The sequence below is a fragment of the Diadema setosum genome, chromosome 16 (genome assembly GCF_964275005.1).
Source record: "Diadema setosum chromosome 16, eeDiaSeto1, whole genome shotgun sequence".
Taxonomy (NCBI): domain Eukaryota; kingdom Metazoa; phylum Echinodermata; class Echinoidea; order Diadematoida; family Diadematidae; genus Diadema; species Diadema setosum.
This window is the reverse complement of record NC_092700.1, coordinates 21,459,069-21,475,372: the sequence shown is the minus strand read 5'-3', so window position 1 is coordinate 21,475,372 and position 16,304 is coordinate 21,459,069. Positions and strand designations below refer to the sequence as shown.

Sequence of the window (16,304 nt, the reverse complement as noted above, 5' to 3'; positions counted from 1 at the left end):
GCACAGTATTGCCAAGCAAAGATGATCAAAATGTATTCGAAACACCAACTTTGTAATTTTCCTCATGTATTCAACACTGCTACAATGAAGATACCAACTGATGATGACAATTTTTTAAAACTTTTTTCTGTCTTCCAACTGCTGTCAAGTTTTCAAATAATGCAACGGGATGGCAAAAAGAAAGCATAATGCGGAACAATTCATTGAGATAAAATACTATGAAAGCACACAGATATATTTTTTTCTTGCATATTGCCAAAGTGTGAATGTGCAGGTAGTATAATAATAAATGAGATTATGCAATGGAGGATAACTGAGAATTAGGTAGCTTACCCTGTGTGGTGCCTCCATGTGGGAACGGCGGACAGGCTCCTCCCTAGCTTCCCTGCCTGTCTCGTAGTGTGGGGGCGAGTTATGAAAGAACTGCTGACCCTTTGGCCTTTTGGGTCTCTGAGAGGCCTGGCGAGAGGGAGAGGGATAGCTTGTCCCCCTGTCCAGCCTCTCTCTCTCTTCCGACAGCAGACGCTCCCGGCGATGCGACACCCGCCGGTCCGAGGGGCCGCGGTGATCGTGGCCGGGACCCATCCCCGTGGCTGCGCCCCGCATGTGCACCATGTCATCCCTGGCCACGCCCAGCACAAAGTTCTCGTGGCCCTCCTCCACGCTGTAGATGAAGTTGCCGCTCTTGTCGTCCTGCGATCGCATGACGAAGAAGCAGAGGACGAGCAGCACCAGGACGATGATGACGAGGAGCACGGATGCCACCACCAGCACGATGATGTAGGCTGGGATGCTGTTGAGGTTCACTTCGCACTGGTCACCCTCGTAGTTAGCTTCACAGCTAAAGAAACACAGAGCGATGTACAGTATGTCAAAAATCCTTGAGATGAAACTACACACTTATATCTCCTCAAGTCTATGCAGTGCAATATCATTTTGAAAAGCTGCCCTTTTGGTTATGAAAATTATGATAAAAATTTTGTATGCCTCCACCCAACCTTTGGTATCTTTACTCCATTCTATCCAATACTGTATATCACTCACAGCTCATATGAGAATCAGATGGGTAGAGACTTCATTTGACTCTACAAAGTAATGGAAGGGTTTTAGTTCTCAATAATGATGCAAAAGGTTGAGTTGTACAGCTTGTCAGAATTGGAAAGATTTCAAACACTTGGGCCTACAAAGTCCAGAAGAAAACAGCATACTGCCATGGTCATGATGTCATATATCAGCCTTTAATGATCATTAAAGGCTGTCCTCTTTGTGGAGATCCGATAGAGTGAGTTCATTTAGCCATTCATTTCAGCATCAGCATTGTTTGGAGGCCAGGGAAGTACTTCAGTCATTTGAAAGAAAGTGAACTTTAACACAAGAGACTGAAGAGGATTACCAGAACAAGCCTTATAAAGAGAATGAAATGAAAGCAAGCCGTTTCTGGTGAAACCATCTGCCAAAGGAAGTCAGCGGGATACTTACAAGCACACTTTCTGGAGACCAGACGTCACTGCACACACGCCTCCATTCTGGCAGTAGCCCTCGTAGCAGATTTCTGTACATTTCATGGAGAAAAATATATCAGTGAGCGTACACATTGATGTTGCCATTTGTCTTGTTTGGTTGTTGTTTTTTGTTTTTTGTTTTTGTTTGTTTTTTGCAGCAAACTCTATCATCCTGGAAAGGAGATGTCTGATACAGTTTTGGTGGCGACACAACGCAGGGAATCCTATCTTGTCTCTGCATTCAATCTCTGCTTTTCACATTACATTTTAAGTATACGCATCACTTTGGCCAAGCACTAGGGGGAAAAAAGGATGACCGTAATTTATACTAGATGGATTGACATAATGAAACTGAACCACACATACAAGTAAATGCTTTTTAATATCTAACATACATGTACATGCACTACTGTAAAACAGAACTAAAGCAGGCAGTTATGTTTTCGTTCATTATTTCATAACAGCTGGTCCTGACTGATGGGGGCTATAGAATAGAATTTTCACAAAAAGCCTTATGATGGAGCTGGTACAATCACATCCTCCTGCTCATTCTCCTGGGATTCATTTCACAGCTTTCAGCTTCTCTCATGTCTTCGTGTCCTATTATATGGACACGTGTTTGACAGCGAGACAGGTTTAACCCTTTGCGTAATTTGAGTACCAATTGGCACAGAAAACCCCATGTGCACACAACACTGTCCAAAATCCCTGGCATAGCAATGGTCAAGTGCCTTACCCTGAATGGTAGTGACAGTGGAGGTCTTGACAAAGATGGCTGAGTCACTGATCTCGCCTTCCCCTGTGATGCTGCTGTTCAGCATGGTCGACACCGAGTTCGAATCCACCTCGGACTCGAAGAGGAGGACGTACTCCACCTTGATGCTTCCGCTGGACAGCGAGACGATCTCGGAGCCCAAGTAGCCTGGGGTGGACTCGTAGATTGCATCCAGCTACACGGAAGAAAAGAGAAGGTGAAGCAAGAGACCACACCTTGATTTTAATAGCTGGGGCACAAAGAAATGCAATCGTTACTCTACTAATCTCTCCTGAAACAAGATTACTGATTTCAAATTTTACCTCCACTTTCGCTGACAGAGAAAATAAACTACATAGATTAGGACACATACTCTGTATGTCAAATGGCACAAAAGTGCTCACATTAGGAGCGAACTAGTATTCCATGTAAAAAACCTTTTGCTGGCAGTGTTTTTCAAAGCAAATCAAGGACTTTCAAGATGAAAAAGTATTTGAAGTCAGAGAACATTACGGTTATTCAAGTGTTAATTTAATGTCTACAAATGGAAACTACTGTACCACCCCTAAATAGATTGAATGGTACTTGTACTAGTGAGATAATGGCTGAGAAGTGTCAAGGGTGATGTTCAAAAGAGCTCACATCTAACAGCCCACAATCAAACAAACTAGGCATGGGCACCTCAAAAAATCTGAACTGCACATTAGACACAAATTATTAGCAGCAAGGATGTCCTGTGACACTAGGGATGAATTGGAATTCTAATGCAGCCAAGAAATAATAGGTAACCCTATACAGTAATGAGTTCAAAGCAGAGTAGATGTTGCAAAAAAAAAAATAATAATCCTTAGTTTTTGTCAAAAGAAAAGGAGATACTTACAGCAGATGTGACACCTGATTCAACTTGGGTGAAAGCGGCCGAGGTCCTATCGTTGAGCTCTGAGCTGAAGACGGCCGGTTCGCCATCGATCATCTCGATGTCAAACGTACCTCCTAGCTGCAGTGCAACTGTGCAAGGGGAACAGGCAAAGAAGACCAGTGTCCATGATTTTGGTTCATCACTTGGCGGTACATGCAAGATGATTCAAGACTTTTTGACGAACAAGCAATGTCATCCATAAGGGTAATGCATATTCAACTTTAATAGGATGCAACCTCACAGATCCAAATCACACCTACATATAAATTGTACACGAATGTACTATGAAAAATACAGCATATTTGTAACACACTCTTAGAACTGCATTTCCTTTTTACCTCTGACACAGACGCTGTTCACATCGGCAAATCCCATCGCACAGTCGCACCGGTAACCACCCACTGAGTTGACACAGTCCTGGTTTGCACCACATGGATTGTTGTCACATTCATTCACATCTAGGCAAAAAGTGAGAATATGAATAGGATGAGATTGAAAATCAAGAGCTTGATTAGAATGTCATCAATCATAGTACAAATATCCTGTTTTGCAAAGCATGAACTGTTCTTGCATTCGTCCACATCTAGGCAAAGAGTAAAAAGACAGACAGAATGAGACTGAATATCAAGAGCATTACCAGAAGATCATCAGTCTTTCATAATTTGAAGAAAGAAAGATATATTTGCCCTGAAAGTGCAATGGCCAAAGTCTCAATTAAGAAGGTGATAGATTCAAGTTGGTACTGAAATTTTGTATCACCTTCAGCATTCACCCTGCGGTAGCATGCTGATAATGACTTTATTAGCAGAGTCCCTTTTGATAAACAGATGGAATAGGATAGCAAGTCCTGGGCCCTGTTTTATGAATAGTTGTAATTGATTACTAGCTGATTTTTATCATAAGTGGCAGCCTGTGTGGTAAGGAAATTTATAATCCCTTATATCTTTTGATAAAACGAGGCCCTGCTAGAACAGCAACTTCCAGTAGCAACAGCCTATCAGAAAGGTGGATTCTTGTCGTTACCATGACATTTGCCACTCCAGCTGGGGTTGATATCACAGAGTATTACTATCACTGACAGTAATGTCACATACATGTACGTGTAAGCTCTCAGCAGACACATTCTCCTTACCAGCGTCACAGAGTGTTCCCATATACGTTGAGGGGCAGGCACATTCAAAGGAGACCCTATCGATGGCAGAACACACCCCGGAGTTCAGGCATGGGGAGGTTGAACAGGGTCCAGTACCTGAAAAGGAAAAGCAAAATTTGAGGGTGTCAAAATTTCACTGACAAGACTTGTTCTATTCAATGGAACCTAATGAGAGATAGGTCAGATATTAGCTCTCTTATGATACAGGTGATTTTGAGTTTTGTTTTTGTTTTTGTTTTTGTTTTTGTTTTTGTTTTTGTTTTTGTTTTTGTACCCTGACATGCAGTAGTGAGAAGCCTGATATGTCATTATTGTTAGGTTCTTGCTATAACAAGGATCCTCTCTGTGCCTTCATTACCCCATGTGCCAACTTCATAAGTTACTTGTGGCATATGCACCCTCAGGTAGCACAAGAACTTAGTCTACAATGTACAAAGGTGAAAAATATATTTGGTACAAGCAAATAATTTACTTGTACTACAACATCAATATTACAAAGAGGCAGAAGATGCCAAACATTTCTTCTTTCAATCCAATCATAAGATACTGCATTATCTCTGCATGACCGAAAAATTATATAATATATACAAACAAAACACTCTATAATTGACATCATGAAACCAAACAGAAAAGGACTTAATCAAAACAACTTGATCTCATTTAACTATTTCTGAAATATGTATGCATGTACTAGATGTTTAACTGTCATATGATTTAAAAGTCAATGATTATGCAACTGTAATGAAAATACTAGTAAACAAATAATTCAGAAGGAAATAAAAATGCCTTAGAGTGAAATACTTACCAGTATAGAAATCATTGGCTGATGGCATTTCATTGTTGACATCAAATGTATTATTGAGGAGCGCTGCGTCAAAGGCATTCTCCACATCGGATTCAGAGACTCCAGCGGAGCTACGGAAGTAGAGGGTGATGGTGAAGTCAGCGTTGAGGTCAGAGTCGGGGTCCACGGTGGCTGCTGTGATCACGAGGCCTGCAAAGTTGGAGCCAATACTACTCTGTCTGAACAGAGTCTCCAGCTGCAGCAAGTTTAATAAAACAAGAAAAAGGGAGACAATTGAACTACAACATCAAATGGGTGTTGCACTCAGCAATTGACAAGGCTTCCCACTAATTAGTTCTCTTTCTCTCTGCAGTACACAGGAATCTCGCAATAATGAGTTTCTCAGGACTACTGGCTGCAGTACACTCAGGTATAATATATGCACACTTTAACCATTGTCCATTCTATGCAACTTTAGGGCAATTACAATTAGCAGTACATACAAAATATTATAATGCATGTCTCATTTAGGTGACATTCTGTTGATACAAATGCAACATGCCCATTAATTTAGGAGCCTGAGAAAAGCCATTAAAGGGGAAAAAGTGAATAAAAGGGTTGACAGGACGATCATATACTGTATAAGTTATTATTTTCGCGTTCAGATACTTTTGCGAATGGGGAGGTCACAGACATTTTTGCGAATTGACACAAAGGCCTTTACAAGCGCCCTATTACAGTGTACCTTGGCACATGGTGACATTTTCTTGTGTTGTTAAATTTGCGGTCCAACTGTGGTTTGTGAAATTCACAAAAATTAAACCCTCACGAAAATAACAGCTTATACAGTTGATATGTCAAACAATATTTCTTGAAGCAGAATTTACATCATCAGCCAAGTTGGAGGTGCTGCCGGTCACATCGCCTAAGGTGAATGGTCCAACCTGATCTCTGACACGTGACAGTTTCAAATGCCCTTCAATCTCCGTAAGACCTGGATACACACAAGTACCAAAGTTCAGAGAATTAGAGAACAATATCAATGGGTCACACATAAAAAAAGGAATCCGTTCCATTTCATCCACAAAGAGGTTAGAGTACCTTCATTTACACAGGTAAGAAAGTGTGTTACTGTAGCTAATGCTTTATAATAAAAACTGATGAATTCACTGTATTAGGAAGTGAGATGTCTAAAAATCAATTAGACCAAATGATGAGTCAGCACAATAGAGGAATAGCACATACAAAAAGAAATAACTAATCCATTTCACCTCTCTTATGCTAGGAGAAAAAAAACAAAACCAGAACAAACATGTCACACAATAAATGAAAATGAGTTTTCCATGATACACATCACTGTAGCAGGAATATTCTCAAGAATAGAACAGCTTCACACTGTAATGAAATACTCTGTAATGCTCAGATTAAGTTTCACCGCAGTCACATAACATAGTGTGAAGAATGAGTAACAAGAGAACAACTTACTTGTGGCAACTTGTATGATGACGACAAAGCTACAGGTGGCCACATTCTGAGATGGGTCTGTGGCAGAGTACAGCACCGTCACACTGCCCTCCGTGAAGCGGTTGCCTGGCTGCTGGTTAGACATGGGCGTGATGCTGGCCCCAGAGTTGTCCGTTACCGTGGGAGCAGTCCAAGTGATGATGGCGGGCTCAGAGGAGTTGAAGACGAAGGCGGTGATGTCCGTCGGGCAGTTCACCAGCACGGGGTCTTCTTGATCTGTACGGCGGACAACAGGTGATCAAAAGGACTTAGCTGAATACATGAACATGCACTTTGCTTTTTAACAAAGTGAGAAGCATTGTTCTTGTCTTTGAACCTCCTGGTGGCAAGGAATACATTCTACCTGAATTACATGTTATGAGCTTACATTTTCCACCAAATCATCATACAACGGATGTTCCACTGAGTTTCTACTGAAATAAAGTGCATCTCTGGTATAGTCAAAGATCACCAGAAATACAGCAACTCTATTTTTTTTTCTAACATATGGCAACCATAAAGAATATGAATATTTCATAGAAGATGAAGCTATTCAATAGCTCTTTTTGCATCGTAAAAAAAATTGTCTCAGTAGTTGGGATCAGAATGGTCTCCATAGCAAATTGGTCCTGGTTGACTTTGTTAGACAAATCACAATGGAGAGGGTTATGTTTATCAAAATGTTCAACACAAAAGTCAACTGCACACGTCCGAGTCTATTGGGACTGGTGAATATGCTTCAATTTAGGCAATATTCAGCTCTCTTGGTATGATGAACAAACAATGTCCACTCTCTGCTCTCAAAATTGACTCTGACCGTGCAATGAACATGACCTCTGGAAGCAGTATTGTTAAACTGCTAGTGTTACTCTTCCTAGTCAGACAGTATCTTGGGTAAGCCAAGAATACGTCAGATTAGACGTCAAAAAAGAACACACACAAGAGCAGCTCTTGACTCCATCATTGACTTGTGATTGTGAGCTCTGCATTACATAATGTCTACAAACATGTATCTGCAAGTTTTAACCTAGTATTTACATTCTAACTTGATATCTGAACAGTGCTACTCAGTCTTAAAACTTGGAACATAAGCTGTAGCACACTGAACCAAATATGATTACACCACTGCCTCACAGAATAATTGTTGTGAAGAAAAGAGTACACATCAAGGTAGTGACCGTCCCAAGCAACCATCATGATAATACATACCTTCTACAGTGACAGTGAAGGAGCAAGTGGACTGTGACCCGGCCGAGTCTGTGGCCGTGACAGTGACTTCCGTCGCACCGATAGAGAAGTTGGCGCCAGACTCATAGTCTGAGGAGACAGTGACAGCTCCGTTATCATCTGTGGCTGAAGCAGGCACCCAGCTGACGGAGGTGTAGGAAAGACCAGTTTCGGCTGCAGCAGTCACATCCGATGGGCAGCTGGTGAACGTTGGAGGCAAGTCCACTGCAAACATGACCACAGGGAAAAGGTTTAACAACTTGGAACATTCTCCTGGCCTCCTTCTTCAATAAGCTCGTACATTTATTGCTTTTTGTTTTGTACTATGGCTCCATATGAAGTGCTTGACTGCACAACAAGTCAACTCCATTCTTGGTGATTTGAGATATTTGTGATTGAAGTTGCTAAAAACAACAAAGAAAATGGTAAGAAAAAATATGGGATATTTGTAATTATAACAAAAATATTCCCATTTATGTTACAAGTGAGGTATCAATGGGAAGATTTTACATGTAGTTTGCTCTATTTGATGATAGACTTACGTTACAAGGTTTGAAAATGGCTCTTACGCCGTTTTGCGATCAAACTCTTCATATCTGTTTTGTAACCCATTGATTGCGATACTCATTGATCTACCACACAACTTTCAGGCCTCTATGAAACTTCTGTCAAGGGGGTTAAGTGATATATCCAGAAACAAGATCAAATCTTTTCTTAGATCGGCACTTATTCCACCATGGCTAGGAAATCTCCAGGGATGCATTTTGTTCAGGGGCACTCACATTTGAAATGTACAGTATACAGGGAAACACACAAAAATGTATGGATAAATGGAAACTGACCAAAATGCTTACACACCTACTGTTTACAAGTAACCATATCCCCCCCCCCCCCAAAAAAAAAAAAAAGAAAAAGAAAAAAAGAACTGAATCAAATGAAAAAAGGAAAGATATATCACCTGTTATAATAACATCAAATGTACAGACAGCATTATTGCCATATTGATCACTGGCAGTGTAGCTGATCTCATGTGTGCCCTCAGGGAATGCCGTGCCCGACTCAATGTTGACATCCAGCATGACATTATCAGTGTTGTCGGTTGCAGTCGGCGCTGTCCAGGACACGACCACTGGCAGCTGAGATGAAGGTAGGGTCAGGCTGGTGTCATTTGGACAGCCAGAAATGACTGGGTCCTCCGTGTCTGTGTGTGCGAAAGGGTAGAGAAAAGTGAGTGCATAACTGTCACAACCAGTCTCATTCCATATTATGGCAACTGCAATCATAGTCAAGTCTACAATTTGTGGGAGAACAGACCATCCACTTTAATAGCCAATCTGTATCATCTTTAGGTGATTTCTCTGATGTACTGACCCTTTGCTTCATAGTGTGGCAATAAATTTTGCTTTGATTTGTTCAAACAGTTACTCTATACGCCATATATTTCGCGAGTCTAAATTTTCGCGAATCTGGAATTCCCGACCTCGCGAAATATTCGGCGTATACAATACATCATTGCTCCTGAGATACTAAAGAGTCTTACATGTAGCAACAGATTTCATATCATGAAGAAGAGTTAGTAAGGTACATTGTATGTTACTTGTTCATCCTAAACCACATGTTATAAAGGCATAGAATGATAATTATCTGCAGTAGAAATGAAATAATCAGACCTTGTACAGTGACCGAGAAGGAACACGTGCTGGTGAGGTTGACGCTGTCAGTGAAGGTGTAGGTGACCGCTGTCGTGCCCAGTGGATACTGAGTGATGTCCGGCGTGACAGAGACGGTCACATTGCCCGTGTCATCCGTGGCTGTGGGCTCTGTCCAGCTACTGGAGGCGTAGTCCTGGCCTGGGTCCGTACTGACCGTCTGGTCACCAGGACAGTCACTGACCACTGGTGGCTGGTCCTCTGTTTCCATACAAAATATCAACCCACAGTGATCATCATTTCTTGATTACATTCTATACATGGTGGGACGCTTTAGGCTAGCAACAATCATGAAGTCATTGGCTGTCCAGATTCATGTGCAATAAAGCTCTACATGAATACTATGCAGTTAAAAACCGGTAATACCACTTTGAGAAATGTCATCTTACATGTAGGTTGACATCTAGCCAGCTCTTACTGCCATAAATGTCATATAAGCCACCAGGCATCTCAACATACGGTATACAAGTATGTTTACCCGTCAGTTTAGAAATGGTTGCTAGTTGGGAATTTCCGTTTAACCCTTCTCCGTCACACTCGTTCACCATCATTGCCAGGCTTTATTTACCCTTGTCTACTATGCTACATTGAAGAAATGTAGCCATAAGAAGAGCACGGCCCCGTTGCAAGAAAGTTGCAATCAACTGCAAATAATTGCTAATTTTGAAACAACCATTCTGATTGGCTCAGGGTCTGCCCTATTAAGAAGACATGCATGCAACAATGATTTTGATTGGCCAGTGACAATCAGTTGCAAGTTGTGTTTAAACGCAAAGTTTCTAGCAACGGGGCCCAGTGCTTACACAGAAAATTGTGATTGAAAAGTGAAGTGTCTCTACAAATTGACCAACTTATCACAAGGTCCATGTTACTGAAGTCAAAATGTTACAGTGACGGGAAAACGTTCTGATGCTGAAAGAGTGAAGTTGCAATTTTGGCAACAGTATTTCACTAGAAAATGGTCATGCAAATCATACCATTGATTGTGATGAGGAAAGAGCAGACATCCCGGTTGCCAGAGGCATCGATGGCCACATAGATGACCACCTGGAAACCCAGGGCCAGCTCCACTCCGGGATCCAGCGTCCCCGTAACGGTGACCGATCCAGAGTTGTCGGTGGCTGTGGGCGGGGTCCACGTGACGGGCGTGGTGGCAGCATTGGGACTGATGGTGGTAGTGACCACCGTGGGGCAACCCACCAGGGTGGGGTCTTCATTGTCTGCAGATTGAGAGGTATGTACATTGCAGATGTATTTGAACTTATCCCAAGCAATGTCCACTCTTTACATCATTCAAGATACGATTTACCACTGTTCATATACTCATTGCATATGATTCCTACACTGTACATACTACTCTGAAAGTTGTTAACAAATGATTCATAGGCCCAAATTCACAAAGGTGACTTCAATTTAGACCATGGTTTATGCGAATTTCTTCTGCATAAATACGATTTCAAGACAGAATGCATCAACAGATGTCCCATGACAAACATGGGTTGATACGCACATGTTGAAGGTAAGTCTATCTCTGCTTATTTTTTACCATCATGGTTTCAATTTAAACCATGGCCTAGATTTAAACGTCTTTGTGAATTAGGGCCATGTCTCATTCTATGTTTCACATGAAATCGCAATCCATGATTCGGCAGACGTAAGTCGGCTGTTGCCTGTACAACGAGTCATACTGTACATGGAAGTCACGATGGACGCATTCATCATCACATGACCAGACAAAGAGATGAATCAGTAAAAATAACAAACCTTCCACAACGACATCAAAGGTACAGGTGGCCGTCTGTCCGGCTGAGTCTGTGGCGGTGTATGTCACCGTGGTCGTGCCGATGCTGAAGGCTGAACCAGAGGAGGCATCGGGCACCAAGGTGGGATTTCCAAGATCATCAGATGCACTGGGCTCGGCCCATGTCACCACAGCGGTGGCACTGGAGGCGTCCGTGTCCTGTTGGATGTCCGCAGGGCAGTTGGTAATGGTGGGCACTTGGTCCTCTGTTGGAAGAAATGTCAATCAAACAAGTTATAGGAGGGCATCATAAAGTGAAGATGAGACAAATGTGTCTTGCAATGTCAGGCACAAGATATGAGGACAGATGCACTCTCTCTAATTAAACAACTCATTGCATGCTACATTAGTCAAATCACTTACTACATGTATGTCCCACAGATAGATCTGTACTACAGTCAAGGGAGTTTGTTTGTTTTTTTTTTTTTCAAAATATTCATCACAGGTTAAAAGGGATGGAAAAATTTGTCTGAGCAAAAGTATAAGTATGAAAGAGTTGAGGTGTGAGTTTTCTTCAACTTGTCTCCATCTACAAGTTCATCTGTAGAGGGAGACAAATTGAAGACTCACACCTCAACCTTCACCCCTCTGCTTAATAATCTCTTGCTTTAATTAAAAACGAGTAGTAAAAATTCAGAACAGGTACAATTAATTAATATCCTGTAATATCTCGAGTGATATTGGAAATGTGAGAGGAGAGTGTCCTAGTCTATGAATATTACTGTACATGTGTCAAGAGTAGCCATTTGATGTAACTGTTTTCAAGACGGTCCTAGTATTTTAGATAATGGCCTGATCCAACTCATACTGTCACTGATCTGATGCTTGCATTTCACTGTATTCATGCAAAATACTTCATACATCCTCCTCACTATCATTACTCAAAGATCAGAGAGGATTGATTTGTCTATAACATTATGGCAGCGTTCCGCAATTCTGTGCGTTCTGTTCGGTGTTCTGTTCTGCACCACGCATACACCACAGGTGTGAGACACCGCAGTCACAATCATGGTGGCTCACGCTGCCAAGTCAGATCAGTGTAGAGCTTACCGAGAATGGTAATTTGGAAGGAACACGTGGCGGTGTTGGATGAGCTGTCCACGGCGGTGTAGATGATGTCGTGCACGCCGATGGCAAACTGTGTGCCCGACTGGATGTTAGACGTCAGACTGTTTAGTTTCACATTGTCTGTCGCTGTAGGTGGCGTCCACGTCACTGTCATCGTCGTTGACGCAACTGCGTACTCGGTGACTGATGACGGACAGTTCGAGATGACTGGGTCCTCGTTATCTGGATGGCATTACAAAGAGAGCATACATTCTGTTGACAGTGCATTGAAACAAAGTGTTCACGAAGACGAGGCAAATACTGTATATGCTATATATTTAGCGAGTCTACGTTTTTGCAAATCGGGACTTCCCGATAATTTTGCGAGTGGTTAAATTCGCGATAGTGGAGTATACAACTGTAGCACTGAAGGAAAAAAGGTATATGTGCATGTCACATTCATATCGAGATCAAAGTCAATATTTTTGTCTGTATTTATATTTGCGAATAGCACTGGATTCAAGAAAATAAACACCTCGCAAAATATTCGGCGAATACAGTAAGCAAAGTTAGTTTGTTAAAGATATGCCCACAAATATACAGTACAGACACTCTATTCCATCATATCCATAACACTATCTGAGGAGTGTGTTATTAAGACCAATTGGAATCGACAGAAATCAGCTCCATGATGTTTTACATGTTGCTATATTTAACATACAGAAGCCCAAACCTTTAGAATACTTAAAAGCCAACAAATGCTTCAGTTTCTCTACAGGCTATTCATTGTGTCAAGAGTGTCATGTTGTTGATGATGGCATCACTGTTGTAAATCACTTCACATCTTGGATTCTTAGATGAGAATGATGATGATCAAACTGATAATCACAATCACATCATCATAACCACAATCATTGTCAATTATCTAATTTTCTTTTAATATCATACAAAGTACTTGGAAAACAAGCGTGTAAAATGTCATGCTCTCTGCTACAGCTGTATTCCCACCGTTCTACCCACCTTCAACAACGACTGGGAATGAGCAGGAGGCCGTGTTGCCTGAAATATCGGTAGCAACGTAGATGACAACCGTGGAGCCACGACTGAAAATGTGTCCAGGCGCGTAGTTCTGCGACGTGATGGTGGCATTCTCCCTGTCATCCATCACCGTCGGCTCTGTCCAGCTGACATTCGCAGTGCTCAGGCCAGGGTCAGTGGATACGGTCAAGGAGCTGGGGCAGTTCACGAATGTGGGTGATTGGTCCTCTGTACAAATGGAAGGATGAGGGATGCGAGTATTTCAGATGAAGATCATAATCCAACAGTTCATCATTCTTGCTGAAGTCTTCCTCCGTATGTCTTTGCATCACCCAACAATCATACTGTTTAATATTGCATTGCATACTTATCCTTTCACAATGGATATATATCGCTATCCAACAGCCAACAGGTTTGCTTGGGGGTTGATAACCAATATATAATACAAGTGCATGTGTGCATATAAAGCAGCACATACAGTGTGTAGTGTGGATCATACAATTTGTAGGAAGAGCTCTATTGCAGAACGGGCTGGGCGTCACTTTTTAACATTCCAAAGTGAGTCCATCATGAGAAAAATGAGACTTTTTAAGTAATACCTGTACTTCACTTGTAACATAACAAGGCTTATTCTTGAGGTACTGTATGATTATAGATATCTTAATTTTTCTTATTATTTTCTTTGTTTGTTATTTTCATCTTTAATCACAAATATCTAAATTTAAGAAGAAGAAAAAGAATGGAGTTGACACTTTGTGATTACACTCTTCATAAACAGGTTCTGCTAAAAACTGAAAATGTCATCCACTCTCATGGCCAGATCTAGAACGAAGATGGATAAACATGTACAAAAATGAGTACATACTGAAAGTCCCTGACCACATCAAACGCACTTCTGAACAAACATGGCCAAAATGTAATGAAACAAGAGACACATACGGATGACTTCCACAGTGAAGGTGCACAGATCCATGTTGCCGGCTGCATCTTGGGCAGTGTAGACCACTGTCACCAAGCCCAGATTAAATGTTCCAGGAGATGAGGTGCCAACCAGGCTGACAACACCCACATTATCTGTGGCTGTAGGCTCCGTCCACGACACCATGCCCGAAGTTTCTGTGTCCTGGATGTAGACGGTCACTGGTGATGGGCAGAAGGTGAATTGTGGGGGCTGCAAATCTGAAGAGACAAATAGAGCAAAGCTAGGTTTAGAAGACAGTTTTGGATACTGGAATCATTGAAGGTGAGCTTGAAATCTTAGCAGTGTCTACCAAGAAACATCTGGTATCACAGCTGCAAGGCAAAAGATACAAATTACTGAACATTTCCATTATATCTTCATTAAAATACAGGACATCTTTCAGTTTCTTAACAATACAAACATAAAACTAAACAGTGACTGTAATATGATATTGTCCTAATCTAAACTGAGCAAACGTCTTTGGTAGCATGCAGTGCTTTGCTACTGCGTTTGTGGGAAGGACCAAAGTTGCAAATCATGTTCCCGTTACTACAACAAGTTGAACAGTCCTGCCTGTAACATTAAATTGTTGAAGACTGGTCCTAAGTAACTTGGGCAAGTGTCAATGGGAAATGTGTGTTGCAACAAAATCGGCTCATCCTCAATGGGTTAAGCTACAGCATAGAGGAGCCTAAGAATACAAGTGGGAATTTGTACATGTCTTACCCTGAACGATAACATCAAATGCACACTGCACCGTATTGTTGGTCCCATCGGTAGCTTCGTACACGACCTGCGTCGTACCAACAGGGAAGGTGTCTCCTGGGGAGTGGCTGTTGCTTGTGGAGACGGCACCGTTGGCATCACTGGCCACTGGTTCTGTCCAGCTTACCGTGGCATTGGGAAGACCACTCTCCGCACTGACAGTGATATTCGTGGAACAATTGGCAAACTGTGGTGCAAAGTCCTCTGTTAGGGACAAGAAGGTCAGCAAAAAGAAGAGAGAGAGAAAAAAAAATGATTATGACAACGGGCAACTTAAATGTATTATTCACAACATCAGACACTGCTCAGTAAATACTGCATGTCTAAACAGTAATGGATCTTTCAATAAGTATCTTTACAATGAGCTTTGCAAGAAACAGGACAACAAGAACAAAAGAAGATCGGTATATATCAAAGTGCAAGCAATTATTCCCAATATCAGACTAGGCTAAGACAACAGTGTGCGTATATTGAAACAGTAATGGAGGCTTATACATCTTTGCGATGAGCTTTTTGTCTCCAGTAGCAGCACATCCTTGTCACAGCCTGAGTGATAGGGATTAGTAATCATCTTTTGGCATGCATGCCTCACTCTTGCCTCACTCTAGCTATTTTCCCACCATTCCAGAATGTGAATGTACATTGTATTGGTAGTGACAGACAATCAGAGGTCAGCCAATGATGCTACTGTGAAAGCTGTTTGCGAAGGTTTCAGTTTTCTGAATTTCATGAATCCTTTTTAGGCCACAAGTTTAAGACACGCAAAAATATCACCACCTGCTACATGTACACTCAGTTGTATACTAAGTACATAATATGTGCAGTACAGTGGCAGAGTGAACAGACAGGCACTGAATCACTAAATCATGACAAAATATCTTGTGAAAATGTCTGTGACCTCCTCATTTGTGGAACAAAAAAAAATCTGTAAGCAAAAATAACAGCTTTTAGATTAATGAATGACAAAGAAGCTACAAATAAGTCTGTGGCGGTTTTTAGTCACTCATGTGGGGGGGGGGGGGGGAGGGTAGCTACATCCACCCATTATAAGGAGAGCAACAAAAACTATTGATAAAGAGTCTTTTTCTCTCGAGCTCACAGATTCATCTCACTCTCTAGCATATGATTCCCCTTCTGTTTC

At 41.6% G+C, this 16,304-nt stretch overlaps 1 protein-coding gene across 1 annotated transcript in view; it reads right to left on the bottom strand.

The window, feature by feature from the left end:
- The window catches only part of LOC140239697 (uncharacterized), a 119,652-nt gene that overhangs the window by 4,862 nt on the left and 98,486 nt on the right, over positions 1-16,304 (bottom strand). The window contains exons 96-113 of the mRNA XM_072319520.1: positions 15,125-15,367; positions 14,377-14,616; positions 13,420-13,665; positions 12,403-12,642; positions 11,316-11,558; positions 10,529-10,771; positions 9,513-9,752; positions 8,801-9,043; positions 7,825-8,067; positions 6,598-6,852; positions 6,000-6,106; positions 5,134-5,368; positions 4,308-4,424; positions 3,514-3,633; positions 3,137-3,264; positions 2,239-2,452; positions 1,480-1,552; positions 334-841 (exon numbers count right to left, since the gene is read on the bottom strand). Of these exons, the coding sequence (XP_072175621.1) occupies positions 334-841; positions 1,480-1,552; positions 2,239-2,452; positions 3,137-3,264; positions 3,514-3,633; positions 4,308-4,424; positions 5,134-5,368; positions 6,000-6,106; positions 6,598-6,852; positions 7,825-8,067; positions 8,801-9,043; positions 9,513-9,752; positions 10,529-10,771; positions 11,316-11,558; positions 12,403-12,642; positions 13,420-13,665; positions 14,377-14,616; positions 15,125-15,367 (3,938 nt within the window). The remainder of the gene's footprint in view (positions 1-333; positions 842-1,479; positions 1,553-2,238; positions 2,453-3,136; positions 3,265-3,513; positions 3,634-4,307; positions 4,425-5,133; positions 5,369-5,999; positions 6,107-6,597; positions 6,853-7,824; positions 8,068-8,800; positions 9,044-9,512; positions 9,753-10,528; positions 10,772-11,315; positions 11,559-12,402; positions 12,643-13,419; positions 13,666-14,376; positions 14,617-15,124; positions 15,368-16,304) is intronic.